Source organism: Carcharhinus amblyrhynchos, chromosome 7 (assembly GCF_965287045.1).
Source record: "Carcharhinus amblyrhynchos chromosome 7, sCarAmb.v2.hapA, whole genome shotgun sequence".
NCBI lineage: Eukaryota > Metazoa > Chordata > Chondrichthyes > Carcharhiniformes > Carcharhinidae > Carcharhinus > Carcharhinus amblyrhynchos.
Window position 1 is genome coordinate 69,729,999 of NC_137330.1, and position 23,482 is coordinate 69,753,480.

General features: G+C 40.5%; 1 protein-coding gene across 1 annotated transcript in view; it reads right to left on the bottom strand.

Moving 5' to 3' along the window:
- Positions 1-539: 539 nt before the first annotated feature.
- The window catches only part of slc35f1 (solute carrier family 35 member F1), a 334,841-nt gene continuing 311,898 nt past the window's right edge, over positions 540-23,482 (bottom strand). Inside the window, exon 8 of the mRNA XM_080193321.1 lies at positions 540-1,601. Within this exon, the coding sequence (XP_080049447.1) occupies positions 1,377-1,601 (225 nt within the window). The 3' untranslated portion in view covers positions 540-1,376. The remainder of the gene's footprint in view (positions 1,602-23,482) is intronic.

Consider the following 23,482-nt stretch of genomic DNA (forward strand, 5'->3'; position numbering starts at 1 on the left):
AAATATAATGAAGTGTTCATACTTTACAGGGATTCACGGTGGTGAGCATTGCTGCCTCACAGCACCAGGGTCCCAGGTTCAGTTCCGCACTTGAATCATTGTCTGTGTGGAGTTTGCACTTCCTAGTGTGTGTTTTCTCTGGGTTCTCTGGTTTCCTCCCACAGTCCAAAGATGTGCGGGTTAGGTTGATTGGCCATGCTAAATTGACCCTAGTGTCTGGGGGATTAACAGGGTCAATGTGTGCGATTACAGGAATAGGCCCTTGGTGGGATTATGGTTGGTACAGAATTGATGGGCCAAATAGCCTTCTACTGTACTGCAGGGATTCTATGTTCATTGTCCAGGTATTTTTACACTGATATTTTGTCAAAACATCAATTTTACATAAAATTCAATCACTGAATCATGATCATTTTTACTGTTTGGTTGATATAAATTACAGTCAATTGTAATTTTAGTACAGGAAACACTGAAAATAATGTCCACTGTCTGTTTTTCTAAATCAGTGCAAGTAGTAGACAGGAGTCTGTATTGTGATATTATCTTTCATAAAGCATTTATTTGAAAACATCATACAGGCATTACATTGCCACAGCCAGTCCATAAAGAGCATGCAGATATCAAAAAGATAAAGGGCTTCTTTCAGTTGAACTGTGCAGTTTTTGGTTTGTTTTCTTGTAATGGTGTCGAGTTTAACCGTATTATGTTATTATCTCTTCTTTATTTAACAGTAGATTTCTACCCATGGGGTACAGTCCATACTTTTTGTAATCTAACTGTGAAGAATACTAATTGTTAAAGCAACACAAAGGTACTACACAATTTGTCAAAATGTTAACAGCACAAGTTAGCAAATTCTAAACTATACAATCGCCCATCCTAGATTGACGCAGGTTCAGAGGTCATATTGTGGCGTTTCATATAGAAAGATAACATCACCCTTTAAATGACTTCTTAGATGGCCTTAACTTGGAAACATTTATGTGCAAAAAGATGGGAATGACTGGAAAAGAGAAAAAATACAGTGCATATTTAAACTCAGTTAAAATCCCCTTATTCCCATACAGTGGTAGTGATATATAGACTATATTATAAAAATGTTTTAGATGGCACTTTTTAAACCATCAATTGATTGCAATCCACTTAAAAACTCTCAGTCAGTGAACTGACACATTGTCACCCAATTGTTTCAAATAACAATTTACTAAATTCTACAATTAGTAAAAAGAATTCTAGAAATTTGGCTTGAAAAATAAATATTAAAATGTAGTAAACCAAAAATAGGGGGAATGAGGTGATGTAAACAAAACAAAAAAAAAATCCAGGAATGCAAAACAAAGCCCATTGAAGTGCCAGGAAACATCTTTAGTGCCTCCTCATGAAACTCGGACATGGGCCTCCTCCTCAGTCTCCTGTCCTAGGCTGGAATATGTGACTGATGGCTCCACTTGTCCAGTGGTTGGTATCTCGACTACAGGGCCTGCAGGGTTACGAAACTGCTTGTATACACGTGGATCTTGGGCCACATATGTGGAAGTGGAAGAGTAGAAGATTAATCCAAGAATTATTGTGAAAAAAGACAGAAGGTAGAGTCCTGAAAACTAAAAAAAAGAAAAAAGTCAGATTAATTTATATTAGGAGGGATGAACGAGAAAGCACCGAGAACACAACAAGCAGTTCATTGATATTCAAATTATGCATCTACAAGATCACAGTGTTATAATTATGAGTTATACAACAGAATGAGCTTCATATTAACACAGTGGGAGGAATTTTCCGCAGCACTTGCCCGAAGGCTGGAAAATCCCACGCAAGGTCATTGGACCTTTGCATAGTCCATGTCCTGCTGCTACAAATCCCATCGTGGGTGAGACGGTAAAATTCCACCCAGTGTCTTTTGTAATGGCTTACATTCTGCAAAACAAGTAGACACAGAAGTTCAACCATATGTTTACAGCCAAACTGACAATATATTTGGTCATATGCATGGTAGTATGGCCGAACGATCTAAGGTGCTGGATTAAGGCTTCTATCTCTGCAGAGGCATGTGTTCGAATCCTACTGCTGCCAGAATTGATTTGAGTTTAAAGGTGGCACAGTGGTTAGCACTGCTGCCTGGGACAGGGTTTGATTCCATACTTGGGTCACATTCTTCCTGTGTCTGTGTGGGCTTCCTCTGGGTGCTCCGGTTTCCTCCCACAGTCTGAAAGACATGCTGGTTAGGTGCATTGACCCGAACAGGTGCCGGAATGTGGTGACTAGGGGAATTTCATAGTAACTTCATTGAAGTGTTAATGTAAGCCTTACTTGTAGCTAATAAACTAATTTTAACTCAAAATTCAATTCTCCATCAACTGAATGTTAAATGCGCTTGCTTTATCCTTTTCTTATCAAGAAGATTGTGAACCACTAACACTGACTGTAAATCTTACTCATTCTCTTTACTATGGAGCCAACATAGCCCGCAACATCCAATCATCTTCAAAAATTACTAAATCCTCTTTTTCTCTTGCTTTATTTCCTGACCTTTTGCTCAACTTACTCAAAACGTAATCCAAAACATTTCAAGATTTTTGCTTATAAGCATATTCCAGTCCACCGTGAAATAGAAGTAGATCAACTGATTTATATATATCCTGCAACATGTCACACAGAACTGTCGAAGGGACAGTGTGCTGCATGCTAATTTTTAATCCCAAGTGGCCCAGAACTTCATCTGCATTAGTTAGACTTTGCTTGGCTGCAGTTTCATTGAACTGCTTTGGGGGTAAAGTGTTGGCACAAACCTGAAACGTGAGTCTGAATCTTTAGCTTGTTGGGTGAGTATGACTGGCGGGACCGGAAATCTGCTCCTGACTGCGATGGGCTCCTGATCCCAATTTCACACTGACTATTCAATTCATTGCTGGCCGGTGTGAATCACTTGCTGGGACAGGCTCATCACTACTGGCAGGAGTGGAAAGATGGCAGGCACCAGGCGCATTAAGGGTGTGGGTGGGGGTTTAAACGGAGCTCCCTGAAGGCTGGAAGCATCTGTTTTGGAGCTTCAGGGAGAGGTGAGAGATGAAGGCGGCATTTAGTAACTCTCCTAGCTGTCTGATGACCAGCAATGGTGAGCAGAGAGGTTCAAACAAACCTCGGATGACCTACAGCTCCATGCATCTGGGGGCTCATCTCAGCTCCTGATGATGGCAAAAACTCCTCTGCAGTGACCATCACATCTGAGAAAACAATGATAACTAAGGAGTACCCAGCCATGACACTGGACCCTCTTGTCCAGACTGGGCCCACACAAGCAACTAGATACTGACCACCTCTGGTCATCAAGGCTAACAGTGTCAGCTGCCAATGAGGGGGGAGATATTAAGATGTAGCACTCACAAGCAGAAATTTGTGTCACAATGATCAGATAAAGGCAATTAATTTCTCCTAGGCACATGTGTAATGGTGCATATTTAACTTTGCCTTCATTGTTAAAATGCTAGATGATGTGTATTGGCCTTAGTGCGCTTCAGACAATTGATAGGGAAGAGACCTGGGATTCATGTGTCAGATTTGAGTGAAGTATGACATGAATGTCTCATTAGCACCAATCAGTGAGGTGGCATCTTTCTTGCCATCACCTTGACTCCTTGCTTTGGATTCCTAACTGAAAGTCCTTTGAATCAAGGCTTGCTTAGTCTCCCATATGCATCCTCAAATCAGAATCCTGCTCCTCACCATGAGGGCTCGTCAGGATCCTCCCCAGACTTAGCACTAGAATTTTCCTCTATGATCTCTAGAACAGCATCACTGTCTTCATCCTCCAATGGGTCCCCCCTTGAGACAGCCAGATGTGTAGGGTGCTGTAGATTACTACAACAAGGGAGACATGTTCAGGAGGATATTGCAGTGATCCCCCCAAGCAGTCAAGGCAGTGAAACCTCACCTTGAGCGGGCCAATTGCCCTCTCAATTATTACTCTTACAGAGGCAGGATGCAGTTGTAGCTCTCCTCAACTGCAGCCCTTGGGGTCTTGGTGGCATCATCAGCCATCTTTTCAATAGATAGTCTTAGTTTCCCTGAAACTGGCCATCCTAGTGTGCCTTGGGAATGATGAAGAATGTATGGCAGCTTCTGGGATATCGACTTCCGTGCATGCCCGCTAATTAAAATATTGCAAAGTGGTGCAGCGACATTGGGATGTCCTCCCATTTCATGACTGTTTGTGCCACTGTGGGCCTGCTCTGACTGTGCAAAATTCTGGCCCTGGTTCTTTCTGCAGATAGCATCTTTACAACATTTTCAGTTTCATTTCTAACATAGCTCAGTGTAGTGGAAATCCTTTGCCTTGATTTATACTTAATCCTATCATGTAACTTTAATCAGTACCCTGGCCGCATAAATGAGTCTATTTAAGGAAAAGAAAATCTGGTCTTATTGTAAGCCTGTCCCACAAGTGGTGGCTTCTTCGAGTAGCATCACCAAATGTCATGGAATAATCTATGACGCACATTGGACTGCATTTTACGTGACCCTATTGGCTATGTTTTCAGCACACAAAATAGGGCAAATGCCCACCACTTCCCCACACCCCCTGAGCTCACTCCATGATGGGGAAAGGTGGAGTGAGGTTGCAGGCTCCAAAATTGGCAGGCTGTTCACCATATTTAAATAGATAATCAAGGGTCAATTACGCTTGTTACCAATAGACTTGACAACATGGTGCTGCATGGGTAGGAGGGAACGGGCAACCGATGTTTTAAAAGATCTCTTGAAAGGGCAGGAACCATAGAATCCCTACAAATGCAGAAGGAGGTAATGTGGTGCATCAAGTCTGCACCGACTACAATCCCACCCAGGCCCTATCCCCATAAACCCACATATTTACTCCAGTAATCCCCTGACACTAGGACCAATTTAGCGTGGCCAATTACCACACATCTTTGAACTGTGGGAGGAAACCGGGGCACCCGGAGGAAACTCATGCAGACACAGAGAGAATGTGCAGACTCCTGAGGCTGTAATTGAATCCGGGATCCTGGCACTGTAAGGCAGCAGTGCCGCCCCAGGAAGCAAAAGGGTGCTCTAATTTCAAGCTTCCCCTCCCAACTTCCCCCACCTCATTTCTTTCCACCTGCCTGCAGCCTAAACCCCACCCAACCCCACAACCTGTCCGAACCCTCCCTGTTCAAGGCCCGTTCATCTATACACAAATCTGGTGGTGGTGCGTACCCCACCCATTATACACTCTGCCCAATCATCCTTTCCAATGACTACCCAGTCCGATTCAATAAAGTTCCCAGCCCACCACAGTCGAAGGTTATCTACTGCACATACTTCACAGCAGAGTCACTGAAAAGCAATCACAAGAACAGTGACTGGCTTGAACTCTTTCTGGCTAGGAGGGGCTGGGACCAATGGTAGCATTCCCATCCACAGCCGGTTGAGGTCAACTAATTAAGCATAGACCAGAGATCAAATCTGTGAGCATCCTGGTATAGAAGAGTCTGTTCACTCACCCACTTGGTAAGCAGTGAACTAAGCCAATAAACTACTGAAGGAACTCATCCTAAAAGATTTTATACCAATGACATACGTTAAATAACAAACCTGTCAATCAAATAATTGATTTCAGTAATTATATTAAAATATTTGCCATTTTTTCTCATGCTCAATATAAACAGCAATAACCTGCAGTTACTTGCTGCAGTTATACAGGGCCTTGGTGAGGCCACACCTTGAGTATTGAGTGCAGTTTTGGTCTCCCAGTCTGAGGAAAGATATTCTTGCTATTGAGGAAGTCCAGCGACAGTTCAACAGACTGATTCCTGGAATGGTAGGACTGACATATGAAGACAGACTGGATTAACTGGGTTTGTACTCACTGAAATTTAGAAGAAGGAGAGGGGATCTCATAAAAACATATAAAAGCCTGATGGCATTATACAGGATAAATGCGGGAAGAATGTTCCCAATGTTGGGAAGTCCAGAACTAGGGGTCACTGTCTAAGCATAAGGGGTAAGCCATTCAGGACTGAGATGAGGAAGAACTTTTCGCTCAGAGAGCTCTGAACCTGTGGAATTTTCTACCACAGAAAGCTGTTGGGGCCGGTTTGTTAGATATATTCAAGAGGGAGCTGGATGTGGCCCTTGCAGTTAAAGAGATCAAGTGGTATGGAGGAATACGAGGAGTGCAATACTGAAAGTTCATGATCAACCATGATCATATTGAATGGTGGTGCAGGCTCAAAGGGCTGAATGGCCTGCTGCTGAATCTATTTTCTATGTTTCTGCCATCTACAGAATTTTAAGACTTTAATAACTAGAGATCTTTGGTTACCTTTCAGGAATGAATTACAAATACTAGAACATTTCATATTTTCATATTCCAAAAATTTAAGGAGCTTTGTTTAAATGTTTTGTTTCATGCTGGATAAGGATGTGAGTTCTCCATTCCCACGTGTTTCACTGATAATTCACGTAGATAATTGATGCTGAACTGCACTCTCCTAGTCAAGTTAATCTCCATGAACCACATGCTTCATTCAACCTTGAGTTTTACTTTGTTCTGAATTGGAATAAATTGAAGGAGGAACACATGAAGTGAAAAGTGCTGCCCTAGGCCATTTTGAACTGAAAGTTGCTTAATCAATCATGACATTTTTGCTTCAAGCTAAATTTTCTTATTTTAGCACGAATATTCATCTCAAAATTGGGCAGGTGTTCTTCTTCTAATTAGTCCCTGTGCATCACTTTGGTCTCTAATTTTCTCTTGGTCGAATAATCTGCTGATAATGCAGTGTTTGACCCAAATTCCCATTTCCTATCTAAGCAATGAGTATCAGCAATTGACCATGGAGCATCACAAATGCACGATGACTCCAATATTAAATGTTCCGAACTTGCAAAGTTAAAGTACTGATGTAGTTATGAGGGCTGATCTCACTTTGTTCTCAATGTGTCTACATTTTAGCCCACTATTCAAACAGGCAAGGAGGCCACCCATAGGAAGGAATCAATGTCCTTTTTTCCAAAATATGCCGAATGGGTCTAGTTATTGTCCTGAGAAATATTGACCAGTGGTGTGGCGTGTTTGGCTTCATGTTAAGCAAAATCTGATCCAAAAGTCATGTTTGAAAATTATTTTTCGGATCTTCTTGTGACCTGAATTGTGGACCAATACCTCGTCCCACCATCACCAATTACAAACAGATATAACCTTTGACACAAATAGTAGACACACATCAACCATTCACCATCCTCCCTCACTGTCCCCGATTATACAGATGGGCACTCCAACCACCCTCCCACCTTTTTCGCATAGAGAAACCAGCACCCTTAAAGTTTTAAAGTATTTTTTAAGTTTATTTATTAGTTACAAGTAAGGCTTACATTAACACTGCAATGAAGTTCCTGTGAAATTCCTCTAGTCGTTACACTCCGGTACCTGTTTGGAGTAATGTACCTAACCAGCACATCTTTCAGACTATGGGAGGAAAACGGAGTACCTGGAGCAAACCCATCCAGACACAGGGAGAATGTACAAACTCCACACAGACAGTGGTCCCAGGGGCAGCACAGAGGCACAATGGCTAGCACTGCTGCCTCACAGCACCAGGGACCTGGATTCGATTCCCAGCTTTGGTCACTGCCTGTGTGGAGTTTGCACGTTCTCTCTGTGTCTGCATGGGTTTCCTCTGGGTGCTCCAGTTTCCTCCCACAGTCTGAAAAATGTGCCGGTTAGGTGCATTGACCTGAACAAGTGCCAGACTGTGGCAACTAAGGAAATTTCACAGTAACTTTATAAACTTTAAAGTCGGGAATCAAACCCACGTCCCTGGCGCTGTGAGGCAGCAGTGTTAACCACTCTGCCGCTCTGACCTCAATTTCATTTGATGCTCCCATGGGTACTGATCAAACAGAACTTACTCTTCTGGCTCCAATCACTGACACCACTCTTGCACACCCCCTCCTCCTAATCCCCCTGCACTGCTCTCAAGCCCCAATCATAGGCAGACACTGCCTGATGTCCCAATCACAGCAAGACCCCAGCAATACCCCACTCTGACAGTCACGAACACCATCCCCTTGGTCCCTGGCTGTGGCCTGCTCCAGATTTGAGGGACTGTCAATTTGGCTGGGTGTCAGATGGAAGACTGCAGCATTTTATCGAACGGAGCTGCTGCCATTAAAGATTGGCAAGGTTTCCACTTCCTGGGACTGTCAGACTTTGGTTGAATATATCTGCAACCATACTCTGCCCCTGCTCTTCATTAATATCGGGGGTTAATATGAGAGGTCATGTAAGACTGCCATAAAAGTACATTTTTCCAACATGCAGGTCACAAAATAGCAATCTGAAATGAGAATCCAAGTTGACTATACAATTCTGAGGCTAATTACAATGTAATCAGTTAATTGCAGCACAGATTCGAGATTGAACTTAAGACCCTTGGCTCAAATACCATATTGTGCAGTGTTTAAATCCACAGAGTCAGCAGGAACATTTTTTCCTTTCTCTATTTTTCCTTAATGTTAGTCATGTTAGTTAAGTGCCAGTTGGAAATGCAAGAAAATCTTCCTTGTGTACAGTCCAAAGAATCATACGGATTTGGTAAGTGCTTCTTTTCCTCTGTCTCACGGATGGCATGCCTGAACTCCCCTTGATAAGGTAACCAAAAGTGACTAAATTCACTAGCCAGATGAAAAAGTATATGTTTGGGTTGTTTTGTGTACATGGCAGGACAACCCTAAGACTCAAAGCTCCCAAACATTTGGATGCTAAACTGCTTGAGCTACCAGGTTCCTTCAGTATTCACATATTTTCCTGTATGCTGGAAGAATTGAAACAGATAAACACTTGAGTGGTTATGCGGAAATACATTACATGGATGTAGATTAATATTGTGGCATGTGAGGTCAAACATTTTGCACAGAAAGCTACATAGTTGAAATCCTGCCGTTTGAGACACAAAACAATTAGACTCACAGGAGAACAGTTTATTCATATCTAATCCAGTAAAAGTAATCAGTGTTTGTCATGTTTATTTAAAGTGATTTAAAGGGGTTTAATAAAATCAGATTTGACTTTAAATTACATGGACACTGATGACATTAAGAAATACAGGTTAACTGGAAGTACCAATTTTTTCTTTTCGGGCCAGAGTAGGAGTGGGGTTGATTCTCATTTTAACTTTGCACTGACATGACACATTTCACTGATGCACATAGTGAAATCTCTAATTCTTAAATGTAGACATAACAAGCAAGATCTACACATTGGAATATTAGATCTGACAGCACCACTTTTAAGTGAAACAATTCCATCAATGCCAGGGCTCATGCTTAGCAGACCAATTTTTCTACTCTTATGCATTCTACTCTCTCAGAAACTACAAAATGACTTTTAAAAGTACAAAAGAAGATGACCAACATGCACAATAAAAATGCAGGTACGGAATTGCCAAGTTTACACTTCGGACAACAAGTTCACATCCAGGATCCCAAACATGTCAGCCGAGGTGAAAAGCATTTGTTTGGAACTAAGCTCCTGTGGAGTCATTTTATACAAAGGCACAATGGTGAGGTGTAACCGAGGATAAATCAGATCCATGTCATCATCTTAACTACTTTACAGTCCTACTGTGCCTAGGATAAGGTCCCAATGTAAGTAGGAGCAACACCCAGCAAAGACAATCTCATAGATCATTCTGAGCACTTAAAGAAATTTCCAGATAAGGTTATGATTACAAAATCCAGGCCTATCAGCAGATTACCTCTATGCTTTAGCGATTCATCAATTTTATATGCTTATTCAATGGTAACTAAACATGAATGTGTATTGTAGATAGTTATGCATTTTGGGAAGAGGGGAAGGTATCTTTAAAAAGAAAGGAGAATGTTGTAATAGGCTTTTAATGGACATCAGCATGATATCACTAGAAGGGAAGTGTATCATTGTTCCAGTCTTGATTTAACTTTTGCATTGAGCAGAGCACAAACATACAGTTCTGATGTCTTCAAGTTTTATACCTATGTATCATTGTTCTCTTTTTGCCTAGTCATAATAAATGAATAAATAACATATTTACCAATTCTCTTATGAGTGGTTGGTGCCTTGTCTATTGCACAGTAAATAAGTCCAAAGTATTTTACACAACAAAAATTATTTCACTTGCAAGTTGAACATACTGCTAGTGGGATATCCCTCTTGGAGCTAAACACTTGTTCAGATGAGAATGATTAGCACAGATATTTGCTGAATCACCACAGTCTACTGCTGGTCCAGAGAATTCCCAGAACAAGCATCAAATCAGGCAGAACTGCTGTTGCTGTCACAAACTGCCCAGTATGAAAGCCTTTGACTTACATATTACAGCCATGCTGTTGCCCATCCAACTTTGTCAGAAACATAATAGGCCCCATTTCCTCACTTCAGGGCTTCCATTGTACTGGAACCAGTGCCTTATGGAGCCCAAATTCACTGCCTTAATTTTCTGATTAATTAGTACCTTTCGATTAATTTTGCGTGTACCCTTCTATTGTATTAACAGACTATATGTGGCATGCAGTCATTAACAATTACCATAATACAATGCACACATTATAACTTGTATTATTTTAATAAATAGCAATTAAGAAATAGCATGCTGCTGGCATGTTTGATGTTGCTTCATGTCTTAAGTAGACTGATTCACTAATATAAAACCTGACAGAATGTGACTTTCATGGTGTAGGTGGTTCACAAAACGCTTGCTTATTATAGATGCTGAATTAGAGTCTACCCGCTAAAGAAGTTATTATTAGATTTAATGACTGAAGCACACTTATTATTCACGTTTTCACAAGCAGAAAGTATGATGACTGTTGGTTGAGGCAAAACATTAAGTCATAGACTTTAGCAGCTAAAAATTGATAATGGTTCACTTTTGGGCTTGGGTGTCACAGCTTTCATTCTTTCCATGCCAGTTTCCATTGAGGCACACAAACTTGGTAGCTTCAACGTAGCATTGGTAAGAGGAAGGCCTGAGCTGCTGGCTGGCAGAGTACACAGAAGCAGGTGTGTGCTGACAGTACATGTTGCATCCATCCTAGTCTTCTTAAAGGGGCACTGTAATACTCCTTGGAAAGACGCTGTTGCTGAATGCCTGTACTGGACACTAGATACACATAGAAGCTGTAAAATGCAGCAACAAGCAAGGGCTCCTAGGATAACAGGATGACTACTAGAAGCCTTTATGATGGAAATAGATAGGAAACGAGGCACAAGTTCCTGTAGGGATGGGGATCAGGAAACCCCGAAGGCCACCTTCTGAAGGAAATGGGAGCAAGGTCCCATTCTGCACAGGGTTAAATCAGAGTGAAATAGGAATGTCCCCGTGTATGGTAGTTTCAGCACTTTTAAGTTAGGGAAGTAAAAAAATTGGCCAGAGTCCATCTGATTGTTGTCCAGTAACCCACACTAAAAGTTAATGCCTCTGATCACCATGTGAGGAAAGGATCTGTGATGTGACACATGAATGAACAATATGTCAAGTTTCACTGCCAAAGATAAAGAATGGCAACCTGAATGATGTATGAAAGATCATAAACTGCTTAAATCAGACCTTACTTTCTGCTTATTTAAAAATAGACTTTGTCCAGCCAAAACAAATGGCTGTGACAGGTCACATGATTTACAAGTTGGCTACAACTCTGGAAACTTCCAACAGTAATTAAAAGATGAAGCTCGATCCTCACCCTTGTGGAATCTCACACTTATCACTGAGTGGGCCATTACAATCAATGAAACAAGGGAATGACAAGACAATCTATCCCCACCAGCCTGGACTTACGACAAAACTCATTAAACCTGTAGAAGCACTAATAACCAGTGTCTGTCTTTTAAGGTGAACAATGGATTTAGCCAGAGACATGGGCCTGGATTTTCCAGCTCTGTCGTGGCAGGATCCACTGTGGGAGATGCAGCGGCCCAGCCAAATGTCCGCTGACTTTCTGTGAGTCTGTATGATCCCGGCAGTGGGTGGGACTGAAAAATCCTGCCCATAGAATCTAATTGCTAACTTAGAACTGACTTATCAATGGGCAATGCAGCCTAAGATGCTTTAGCTTTTGGAAAGTTTGAAACTTTGAAATGTCGCTCCTCCACGGTTATCCTCAATACCGGCGACCCACAAGGCTGTGTTCTCAGCCCCTTATATATCTTATACACTTGCGACTGCGTGGCCAAATTCCATTCCAACTCCATTTTCAAATTTGCTTATGACACCACTGTAGTGGGTCAGATCTCAAACAATGATGAGATGGAGTACAGGAAAGAGATAGAGATTCTGGTGGATTAGAGCAATGACAATAATCTCTCCCTCAATGTCAGTATAATGAAGGAGATAGTCATTGACTTCAGGAAGCATAGTGGAGGACATGCCGCTTCCTGAACTTGAACTCCTACATGAAGGAACCCTCACTGAACTCTGACATGCTGGACTCTCACATTCACGTGAATTAATATTTACATCATGGTTTTATTTTTCTTTTCTCTAATTTATTCTTAGTTGTAAAATTCTTTCCTACCCCATTTTTCTCTGCTTCTGTGTGTGTAGTTGTGTCATCCAGCCCCCCAAGTTTGAATGTATAAATAAACAAGACTTCTGATTAAACCCTAAAGGGAGTTTGGGAGTTTAAAACTGACTTCACAAACAGAAGGTTTTGAAAAAACATTGCAGTCGATTTCAAAATTGAAACATTTTTGTTTATTGACAGATGGTGAGAAAAATAAAGTTCAATTTATCTCTCAGAAGTACCATCAGCTTAAGTTTTAGGTTTTGAAGCTTGAGCAGCAGTTGGCATAACTTTGGCACACACATGAGGTTGATTCTTAAATAGCATATGTAAGTATGTGGCATCTCACAGATTTAGAGAGTAAAGAGAAAGAGGGAATGGGTGAACATCAGGCAGTCAAAAAACAAACAGGCAGGTAGTGCAGGATGCACTGGAGAACATCTCACTCTCCAATCAGAATTCTATTTTAAATCCTGATGATAGTGTTGATTCATCTGGGGAGTGGCTGGCCCAGCTGTACATGGGGCATGAAGGTGACTGGAAGAGCTTTAGTAATAGGGGTTTCAATAGTTAGAGTAACAGACAGGGGTTTCTGCAGCAACAGACATGGATCCAGCATGGTTATCTCCCTATAGCCAAAGTCAAGAAATGATGGAAAGGGTAGACAACTGGCAGATAAAATATAAGTAAGAGGTCTGACAACACCAGGTTTAAGTCCAACCGATTTATTTGATAGTAAACTTACAAGCTTTCGAGGTTTCCCTCTTCGTCAGGTGAATGAAGAGTTCTGGCCTCAATCGCCGGCATCTCCACATCATGATAAAATTTAATGCAGAGAAGTGTGAAGTCAGTCATTTTGGTATGATGAATGCAGACAGACAATACTAAAAAGGATAGTGGTGTGCCTCAGAGGTTGGTGTTGGGGCCCTTCTTATTCATTATTTATACAAATGATTTGAATGTGAATGTAGAAGACATTGTTAGTAAGTTTGTGGATGATACTGAAATGATAGGCATCATTGATGGTGAAGAAAATGATCAAAATTACAGGGGGAACGTAATCAGTTAGGGAAGTGGACTGAGGATTAGCAAATGGATTTCAATACAGCTCAGTGTGAAGTGTTGCACTTTGGAAAGTCAAACCACGGTAGGACTTAAACGACGAATGGTCGGGACCTGGGGAGTGTTGAGGAACAGAGAGGTCCAGCAGTACAAGTACATAGTTCATCGAAAGCAGCGTCACAGATAGACAGGATAGTGAAGAAGGTGTTTAGCACACTAGAGTTCATCAGTCAGGGCACTGAATATAGGAGTTGGGATATTATGTTACAGTTGTATAAGTCTTTGGTGAGGCCGCACTTGGAGTATTGTGTACAGTTTTGGTCACCCTATTACAGGAAAGACATTGGCAAACTGGAAAGAGTGCAAAGAAGATTTACGAGGGTGTTGCCAGAACTAGTGGGCTTGAGTTATAGGGAGAAGCTGATCAGGCTAGGACTTTATTCTTGAAACATAGGAGAATGAGGGGTGATCTTATGGCAGTGTATAAAATCATGAGAGGCATAGATAGGATGAACACACATAGTCTTTTTCCCAGGGAAGGGGAATTGAAAACTAGAGAGATTAGGTTTAAAGTGAGAAGGGAAAGATTTAAAAGGGACCTGAGGGGCAACATCTTCATGCAGAGGGTGGTGCAGTTATGGAATGAGCTGTCAGAGAAAGTGGTTGAGGCACATACAATAACAACATTTAAAATGCATTTGAGTAAGTTAATGGATGGGAAGGGAATAGAGGGATATGGGCCAAATGCAGGCAATTGGGGCCAGCTGGGAAGCCATCATGGTTGACATGGACTGAAGGGCCTGAATTCAGACATCTGGGCAGATATACTTGCACAAATCATTGAATGTAGCAGGACAGGGTGAGAGTATGGTTAATGAATTATATGGGATCCCTGGGCCTTATCAATAGGGTCATAGAATATAAACGCAAGTAAGCTATGTTAAATCCATGTAAAACACTAGTTCTGCCTCAACTGGAGTAGTGTGTCCAGTTCTGGGCACCACACTTTAAGGAAGATGTGAAGGCATTAGAGAGGGCACAAAAAAGATTGGATTCCTGGGATGAGAAGTTTCGGTAGACAGCTGGGACTGTTTTCCTTTAAGAGAAGGATGGAAGGAGATTGATGAATGTATTCAAAATCATGAGGCGTGTGGATTGGTCAGACAAGGCAATTGTTCCTATTGATATAAAGATTGAGAGTCAGAAGACGCAGATTTAAGTAACTGACAAAAGAAGCAATGGCAAACTGAGGAAAATAGTTTTCATGCAGCGATTGGCAAGGATCTGGAATATACTGCTGAAGATTGTGGTGGAAACAGGATCAATCTAGCCATTCATTAGGTCATTGGATTATTAGCTGAAAAGCACACATCAATAACTTTCTCTTTCAGTGAGTCAGCACAGACAGGATGAGCCGAATAGCCCCCGTCTGTGATGTAACAACTCTATGATTCTATGAAGTCAGACACACCTCAACTGAAAGTTGAATTTTGAACCCTTTAAGTAGTCCTGGTGGTGGGTTCCCTTGAGCAGCTGAAAGTATGTTCAGCCGGGAGTGATTAGGAAAGGATGTTAGCAGGATCTGTGATGTCCAAAACAGCAGATTGGTTGCAATTCAGCACTGGACACTGTCTGATATTATAATCCATGCTCTCCGCATGCTTCCAGTCCAAGCATGGGATCAACACGCTGGCACCCACAAAACCAGAGTACCGTGTGAAGTGTACGCAGAAGAAGCTAGAAGCATTCTGGATTATATTTCTGGCTTTTCGACTGAGCCAAATTTCACAGTCTAAAATTGAACTACTGACTAGGAATATAAATTGCTTATACTCTGAGCTACAATATCCTCGCACAGACTGAGCATTCCCCTTAGAGAGCTCTTCAAAACTCAAATATTCCCAGCATAGCAATGAAAATATATGGGTCATATCTCAGGGCAATTACTTGTCATTCAGAGTACTCACCTCTAGAGCTTCCTTCCCTTTTAAAGTGTTGAGGAGATGTTATTGACACTGGCTGACATCCAGTACCATAGTTGGATGAATAATTAACAGATTAACATTTAAAATAATGGGAATTGGTGTGGCAGACTGGAATCAGAATGCAGACTGGCGATTTAAATCATTGAATAACCTCTAGCTATTTTATTCATTTCACATTTAAAATAGGGAATGCAGTATTTACTAGTTTGTGCATACATTTCAGTAAATGAAAATATGCAGAGAAATGGGTTATTTGGCCCATTAAAGGTCAAATGAGCCATCAAATCTAAAGTACTTTTCTTTTTCCTGTTCTTGCCCTTCAATAGTCAGCTTTTTCAAAAAAAACCATGCATTTTATTTGTTAAAGGCTTCATTGACAACTGAAACATATTCATGGTTAGGAATTCCTCAATCTTACCACCCTCCATTTATCATTTCTCTAAGTTATTTTCAGAAATAACAGTTTACCAAAGCAGCAGGGGAAGCCTTTCATTGTTTGCTTCTTCATAACCATTCTTCAACAGGAATAATTGTATTAGCTCCTCCCACCCTCTAAAAATATCAACCTCAAAGGGTCTACATACAAAATCAACTTTATACCACTTCATTTAGTAACAATTCTATCTGCATATTTGTTACTCTATTTCATTATTTCATTTTCCACTTGAGGTGTGTTTGCTTTTGCAATTCATTCTTCTTAATCTATTCTATCACATTATTCCATTCTCAACTGCTGTTAATCTACAACTTCTGTTTGCTTATTTTTGTGCTCCTGCCATCTTTTCACAGTTCTCATCACAATTTGTCAAATTTCCTTCCATTGTAAAATAGCCCTCTTTCCATTTCTATTACTACATTGCTTCCACCCCTATCTCAGCACACTTGCTCAAACCTTCATCCAGGCCTTTATCCCTCCAAGTTCTCCTCCAATGTTTTTCCGGCTGATCTCACATCCTCCATCTCTACAAACTTCAGCATATCCAGAACCCAATTGCCTATATACATACTGTCCTTTCTTTATGTTCTCTTCAAACTAAGAGGCTGAAGGCCATCCAATGCCTTCCATTTAAGACCCTCTGTAGGGTCCAACCAACTCTTTAGCCTTCTCGAGTCCCAATTCTATCCACGACCACCAACACCCCCCTCCCCCACCCTACCCCTATATGTAATTTAGCTAAATGTGAGATGATGCATTTTGGTAGATTGAACCAGGGCAGGATTTACTCAGTTAATGGTACGGCACTGGGGAGAGTTACAGAACAAAGAGATCTGGGGGTACAGGTTCATAGCTCCTTGAAAGTGGAGTCACAGGTGGACAGAGTGATGAAGAAGGCATTCAGCATGCTTGGTTTCGTTGGTCAGAACATTGAAAATAGAACTTGGGACATCTTGCTGAAGTTGTACGAGACTTTGGTAAGGCTACACTTGGAATACTGTGTACAGTTCTGGTCATATTATAGAAAGGGTATTATTAAACTGGAAAGAGTGCAGACGAGATTTATTAGAATGCTACTGGGACTTGATGGTTTGAGTTATAAGGAGAGGCTGGATAGACTGGGACTTTTTCCTCTGGAGCATAGAAAGCTGAGGGGTGATCTTATAGAGGTGTATAAAATAAAAAGGGACATAGATTAGCTAGAAAGTCAATATCTTTTCCCAAAGGTAGGGAAGTCTAAAACTAGAGGGCACAGGTTTAACGTGAGAGGGGAGAGATACAAAAGAATCCAGAGGGGCAATTTTTTCACACAGATGGTGGTCAGTGTCTGGAACAAGCTGCCAGAGGTAGTAGTAGAGGTGGGTACAATTTTGTCTTTTAAAAAACGTTTAGACAGTTACATGGGAAAGATGGGTATAGAGGGATATGGGCCAAATGCGGGCAATTGGGACTAGCTTAGGGGTTTTAAAAAAAAGGCAGCATGGACAAGTTGGGCTGGAGGGCCTGTTTCCATGACTCTATATATTTTCGGTTCCTCAGATTCTGGTCTCTTATGCAGCAGCCTCCTTTCATCCCATTAGCAGTTGTACTTTCAGCTGCCAAAGACCTACCCAATAGAATCCCGTATTTAATCTATTTTCCTTTCCTTCTTCAAATCCTAACAAAACCTTACCCTCTTCCAATATTTCATGGCAATCACTCCTAATTTTCCCTTTTTGGCTTGATGTCCCTTTCTTTTCCATGCCTGAAGTGTCATGGGGGAAATTATTCTACATTAACTGTACATTAATTGTTTAGAATTGTTTCAACTTGGTTCTCACTTGGATTACCCACTTGACATCTACCATACACATTCTCTTTCTGCTTCACCTTACTCTCTATCTCTTCCAGGAGCTTTATTCGACATGCTGATTCCCAGCAACATTCAACTGTGCACTGTAATTGTAGTGTAAAAGAAAAATGCCTTCACTCAACATCTCTTTATACTGACTGATCTAACCTAGAATATCCACAATCGAACAAACACACTCCCTCCTTTCACTGATAGGCACAAATATCTTCAACACTCTCAAGCACAATGCCAATAAATGTACTAGTTGACAGCACATTTTCTACAGTTAGGGAGGATATTGTTTAAGCATTCTGGAAATAAAATACAAACTAGCTGAGCTTGATATGTCTGTTAAATAGGCATTTTTCTCTCCACCTGTATTTTTCAATAACCTGCAATCATTATTGTAATGGTGCAGTGAACTGATGGCTTCATCAGTATCCAGTTTGTGATTTCAGTCATAGGTCTGAGTGGAAGTGACAATGCCAGTTTCATATCAGAGAGGCAGATCTTTTGCCAGGAAAGACCCAGCAGGTTTAGGTTATTGATAACCAAGAGTGCTCCTTCAGGCCTCACAAGGAAGTCTTCAGCATCCCTTGAACTGGCTGCCCGACCATCACTATCCCTCCAGCTCGATGGATACCATACACCATTCCCACGCTCCCCCCACCCCAACCCCACATTCCCCATGAAGCACAGTCAGATTCCTCACTGTCTGCTCCTTAGATTTCCCGTCCCTTGATCCTGGGTAGAGCCCTCACTAACTGAATTCAACATTCCCATGAGTTTCTTGTTGTAATTGCTCTGCTCCACGCTGGCAGCCAGACTCAGTCTGGCGCAGTTTCTGCATTTCTCCATTCAAATAATATCCTGAATTATGTCTTCCTCTGCCAATGAGCCTCCCTGCATCTTCAGTGATTCTTCATAAATGTCAGGGCCATGATATTGGGTTCCACATGTAGATTGATGACAGCCTTCTCTCCTTCATTACCCCGCTCTTGACCCCTCCATTATCTCCATGCCATTGACCTCCTTGATTGAGTTACAATTTCACTTAAACATTAGAAAGGTCATAGTCATTGTTATCAGACCTCATAACAAGCTGTTTTCCAGCTATCGATTTAATATCATCTTAAGATCACTGTTTCAAAATGTTCACAACTGCTATATCTTGTTGGGCTCTGATTTGAGCTTCTAACCCCATATCTTCTCCATCTTGAAAACCACCCACTTCCCCTTTTGTTAAATCATCCATATTTGCCCCACTGTTTTTGTTCATCTGCCGCTAAAACCTCATAAATGCTTATTTATCTCTAACATAACAACTGCAATGCTGTCCTGCTCAGCTTTCTATCTTTAATCATAAGTGAATTAGACTTCAGCCAAAACTCTGCTGCCCATGTCCTAACCTGCTCCTTCATATTCACTTCATTGCCTTTGTGCTTGCAGTGCTTCCTAATCCTCCAGTGCCTCACATTTAAAATCTTACCTACATTTTCAAATTTCTCCAGGGCTTTATCCCTCACAATTACTGCAGCCTCTCAAGCCTCGTAGCCCTCTTAAAGCTCTGTGTTCCGCCATCTCTTACACGTTCATCCACTTGTTTTGCATCATCATCATCGGTGATCATCCTTTCAGCTCAAGAGGTGCTAATCTCTCCATTCCTTCGCTCTTCTTTTATTTTTAAAGGCTTTCAATCCTAAAATCTCCTTCTTTGACACAATGCTAATTTTTGACTACACTCCCATGAAGCTTTTTGGGATGTTTCACTATATTAAAGGCACTATATAAATGCAAACTGTTGTTGAATCATAATTTAATGATACTTTACAGAAAAAAATTATAGATAGCACCACAGTTACTACTACTGCCAGCAGAGAAGCCTGCCTAACAAGTTAAGAATAGCAAATAGATAATATAAAGGTATATTTTCATCCAATACTGATTTTAACAAAAAAGATGTGAATATGAAATGCAACGGCAAAATATTGCAGATGCAAAGATCTGAAATAAATTCAGAACTCAGCAAATCAAGCAGCATGTGTGCAAAAAGAAACAGTTAAGCCTTTCAGGTTAATGGTATTTTTGCAAGGTCCAGAGAAAGTTAGAGATCTAACAGATTCCAAACAAGTACAGCAACAAGGAAAGATGGGAATAAAGAAAGCGAAGGTCTGTACTAAAAACAGAAGCTGCTGCATATACTCAGCAGGTCTGTCAGTTCCTATTGAGAGAGATACATATCTACCCTTTCAATCAAGAGGGAAGATCTGGGAGAGGGTGGAAGATAGCAGAGCTGAAAGGGCAAAGGGGATTATAACGGGACAATTAGAAGAGGTGGAAATGGAAATAGGGAAATGGAAATCATTACTTGTGAACAAACAGAGGCTGATGATAATTGTGCTCAGAGTTGAGTCCGCAAGGTTGTAAAATCTCTAGTTGAAAGGTGATGTTCTATTCCTTGAGCTAACATTGAGGGGAATACTATGAGGCAAAGGGTTCAATGTAGGAATGAAGTGTTGCCTGTCATTTTAACTCTCCATCGATTAAAATAGATTTGTAATTGAAGTATACCAGTCTGACCAAATGTACTTGAGCTTATTGCCTCAGTGTTAGCAAGTTTTCTATTGGAAGCAACCAGCTCAAATTTAACAAGCTGATAAACTGATTTCCAAAACTTGGCTTCTGGTCAAAATGATTTTCAAAAATTATGATCACATGCATTGACTTTACATTATTAATATAATTAAGGCATTAGCTTCGGTTATCTGTTCACTATCAATCACAAAAAGCTTTGATAGTATTCAAATATTTATTGTACTTAGTAATGTGTAATGTATTTTAATTGTTGGTCTAAAGGAAATATTAAACCGTCTCCTATTTTGTTACAACTTTTATCTTATTTATACTTTTCTGCAAAACAAAAGTGACATCTATCAAAATTCAATCTGTGTCTTCCAAACATGTGTAATTTGTATCTGTAAATATTAGAAAACTACTACTGTGACAGGTCTGGCAGCATCTGTAAGGAGAGAAAAGAGATGACGTTTCGAGTCCAGATGACCCTTTATTAAAGCTTGTCAAAGGTTGTCTGAACTCGAAATGTCAGCTCTGTTCTCTCCTTACAGATGCTGCCAGATCTGCTGAGATTTTCCAGCATTTTCTCTTTTGGTTTCAGATTCCAACATCCGCAGTAATTTGCTTTTATCCAGAACTATGGCACTTAAGAGATTCCTTTAATCCGAGTGAAATATACAGCTGCCAAGTGCAGGAAGGCAATTGGAATTGCATCATCTGATTTAACTTATGTATGGCTGTAATTGCCAGAACAAATTACAGCAGTCATTCTTGCGCAAATAAAAATAGTCTTTGGTGACTTGAATCTGAAATTGTAAATCCATATTCTGGGCATGCAGCAGGAAAACTGACAGAAGACGTGACATTACCCAGATAATGACTAAAAGAGTTTTGTTAACTGTCTTTGTTTCCTAAGTACTAGTTTAATGCTGTTTTTCAATCTAGGCAGATTCTAGAATCTATTTGATTATAAAAAACACTTTGCTTCAAAATAGAGTCAAATGTTCTGTTAGGCAAACAAAAGTAAATTAATATAGCACTCTATTACTAGTTCACAGATTGGATTGCAAATTCAAGGGGCTAAGAGATACATAAGAAAATAAGAAGATAAGAACTAGAAGCAGGAGTAGACCAGATGGGCCCTTGAGCCTGCTCCATCATTCAATATTACTTTGGCTGATTATTGACCTTAACTCTATTTTCCCTTTGGCTCCTCATTTCCCTTCATTTGCCGAGAGGGTAAAAACCTGTCCAACTCAGCCTGAAATATATTCAGCAATAGAGCATCCACAAGCCTCTGGGCTAGAGAAAATGATGATGTGGAGATGCCGGTATTGGACTGGGGTAAACACAGTAAGAAGTCTCACAACACCAGGTTAAAGCCCAACAGATTTATTTGGTAGCACAAGCCACTAGCTTTCGGAGCGTTGCTCCTTCATCAGGTGAGCGGGAGTTCTGTTCAAAAACAGGGCATATAAAGACACAAACTCAATTTACAAAATAATACTTGGAATGCGTGCCTTTACAGGTAATCAAGTCTTAAAGGTACAGACAATGTGAGTGGAGTGAGCGTTAAGCACAGGTTAAAGAGATGTGTATTGTCTCCAGGCAGGACAGTCAGTGAGATTTTGCAAGCCCAGGTAAATCATGGGGATTACAGATAGTGTGACAAGAAACCAAGATCCCAGTTGAGGCCGTCCTCATGTATGCACATAAGGACAGCTTCAACTGGGATCTTTGGTTCATGTCACACTATCTGTAATCCCCACAACTTGTCTGGGCTTGCAAAATCTCACTAACTGCCCTGTCTGGAGACAAAACACATCTCTTTAACCTGTGCTTAACCCTCTCTCCACTCACATTGTCTGTGCCTTTAAGACTTGATTACCTGTAAAGACTCACATTCCAACCATTATTTTGTAAATTGAGTTTGTGTCTTTATACGCCCTGTTTGTGAACAGAACTCGTACTCACCTGATAAAGGGGCAGCGCTCCGAAAGCTAGTGGCTTGTGCTACCAAATAAACCTGTAGAGAAAACACCAACAGTTGCAAGTGTCCATAACCTGTTGGTTGATTTATTCTGATATACAATTTGCCTTGCACAAATGGCATCTCACCCTTAAACTACCCCGTTAATTTTATGAACTTAGTGGATGTGGACATTACTCGACCATTAACCTCACAAAAGAAAGTTAGGGCTGATAATTAATGATGCAACTTTTCTTTTGCAATGTGACAATTATGAATATAATATCAGTAAACCTCTCTAATGCAAATAGGGAGTGATTGATACTATTAGGTTTCCTGGAGTAAATTATTGTTAGATATTTAAATATATACAATTTTTAAAAAAATTATTTTTCCTTTCTGCATTTTTCTCTCTCTTAATCCAATCTTTATTTCCTTGTATTTAATTTTCTTTTTTCCATCTGACTTGACTTTAATTCACTCTCCTATGTCTTCCTCTGTTTATTTTCCTTATCCTTAAATTTCATCGCATAAAGAGGTTGACTGATGATCTTGCTGTTCAAAAGACTCCAGGTGCCCCCTTATCAGTTCACACTTCCAGCAAGTTATTGCTGAAGGATGCAGGGGAAATTCTAACTAATGCTGCTGGATACGCAATGTCACACTTCAGCAAGATTTCACCAAAAGTCTGTGATCATGTCAAAATATAAAATCTTGCAAAAGTACTTATTTTCATTTGTAGTATAGTAGTCTGTTGCAAAAATAATGTGTTGTTGTTTGCCTACTACTCTGCTTAAAATGACTTGAAGAAGAGTGTGGGTAACATTTTATTAGTATTGATTCCACTGTCATTTAATTTTCATTGGAATTTCTGCTTCTTTTGTAAAGCATTTGTTTTGAATCTAATAGTACATAACTAATCTTTCCTTATTGTCTTTATCAGTATCACTGGAAGTGAAATGTTCTAATAATTTTTCTAACATTTATGTCATGCAGCCACACAGGGATGCTGCAGAGGAATCCAAAAAACAGTTTAACAGAAATACAGCTGTCAAAAAGTGACAACTTTCCTTGCTTCTCTACGA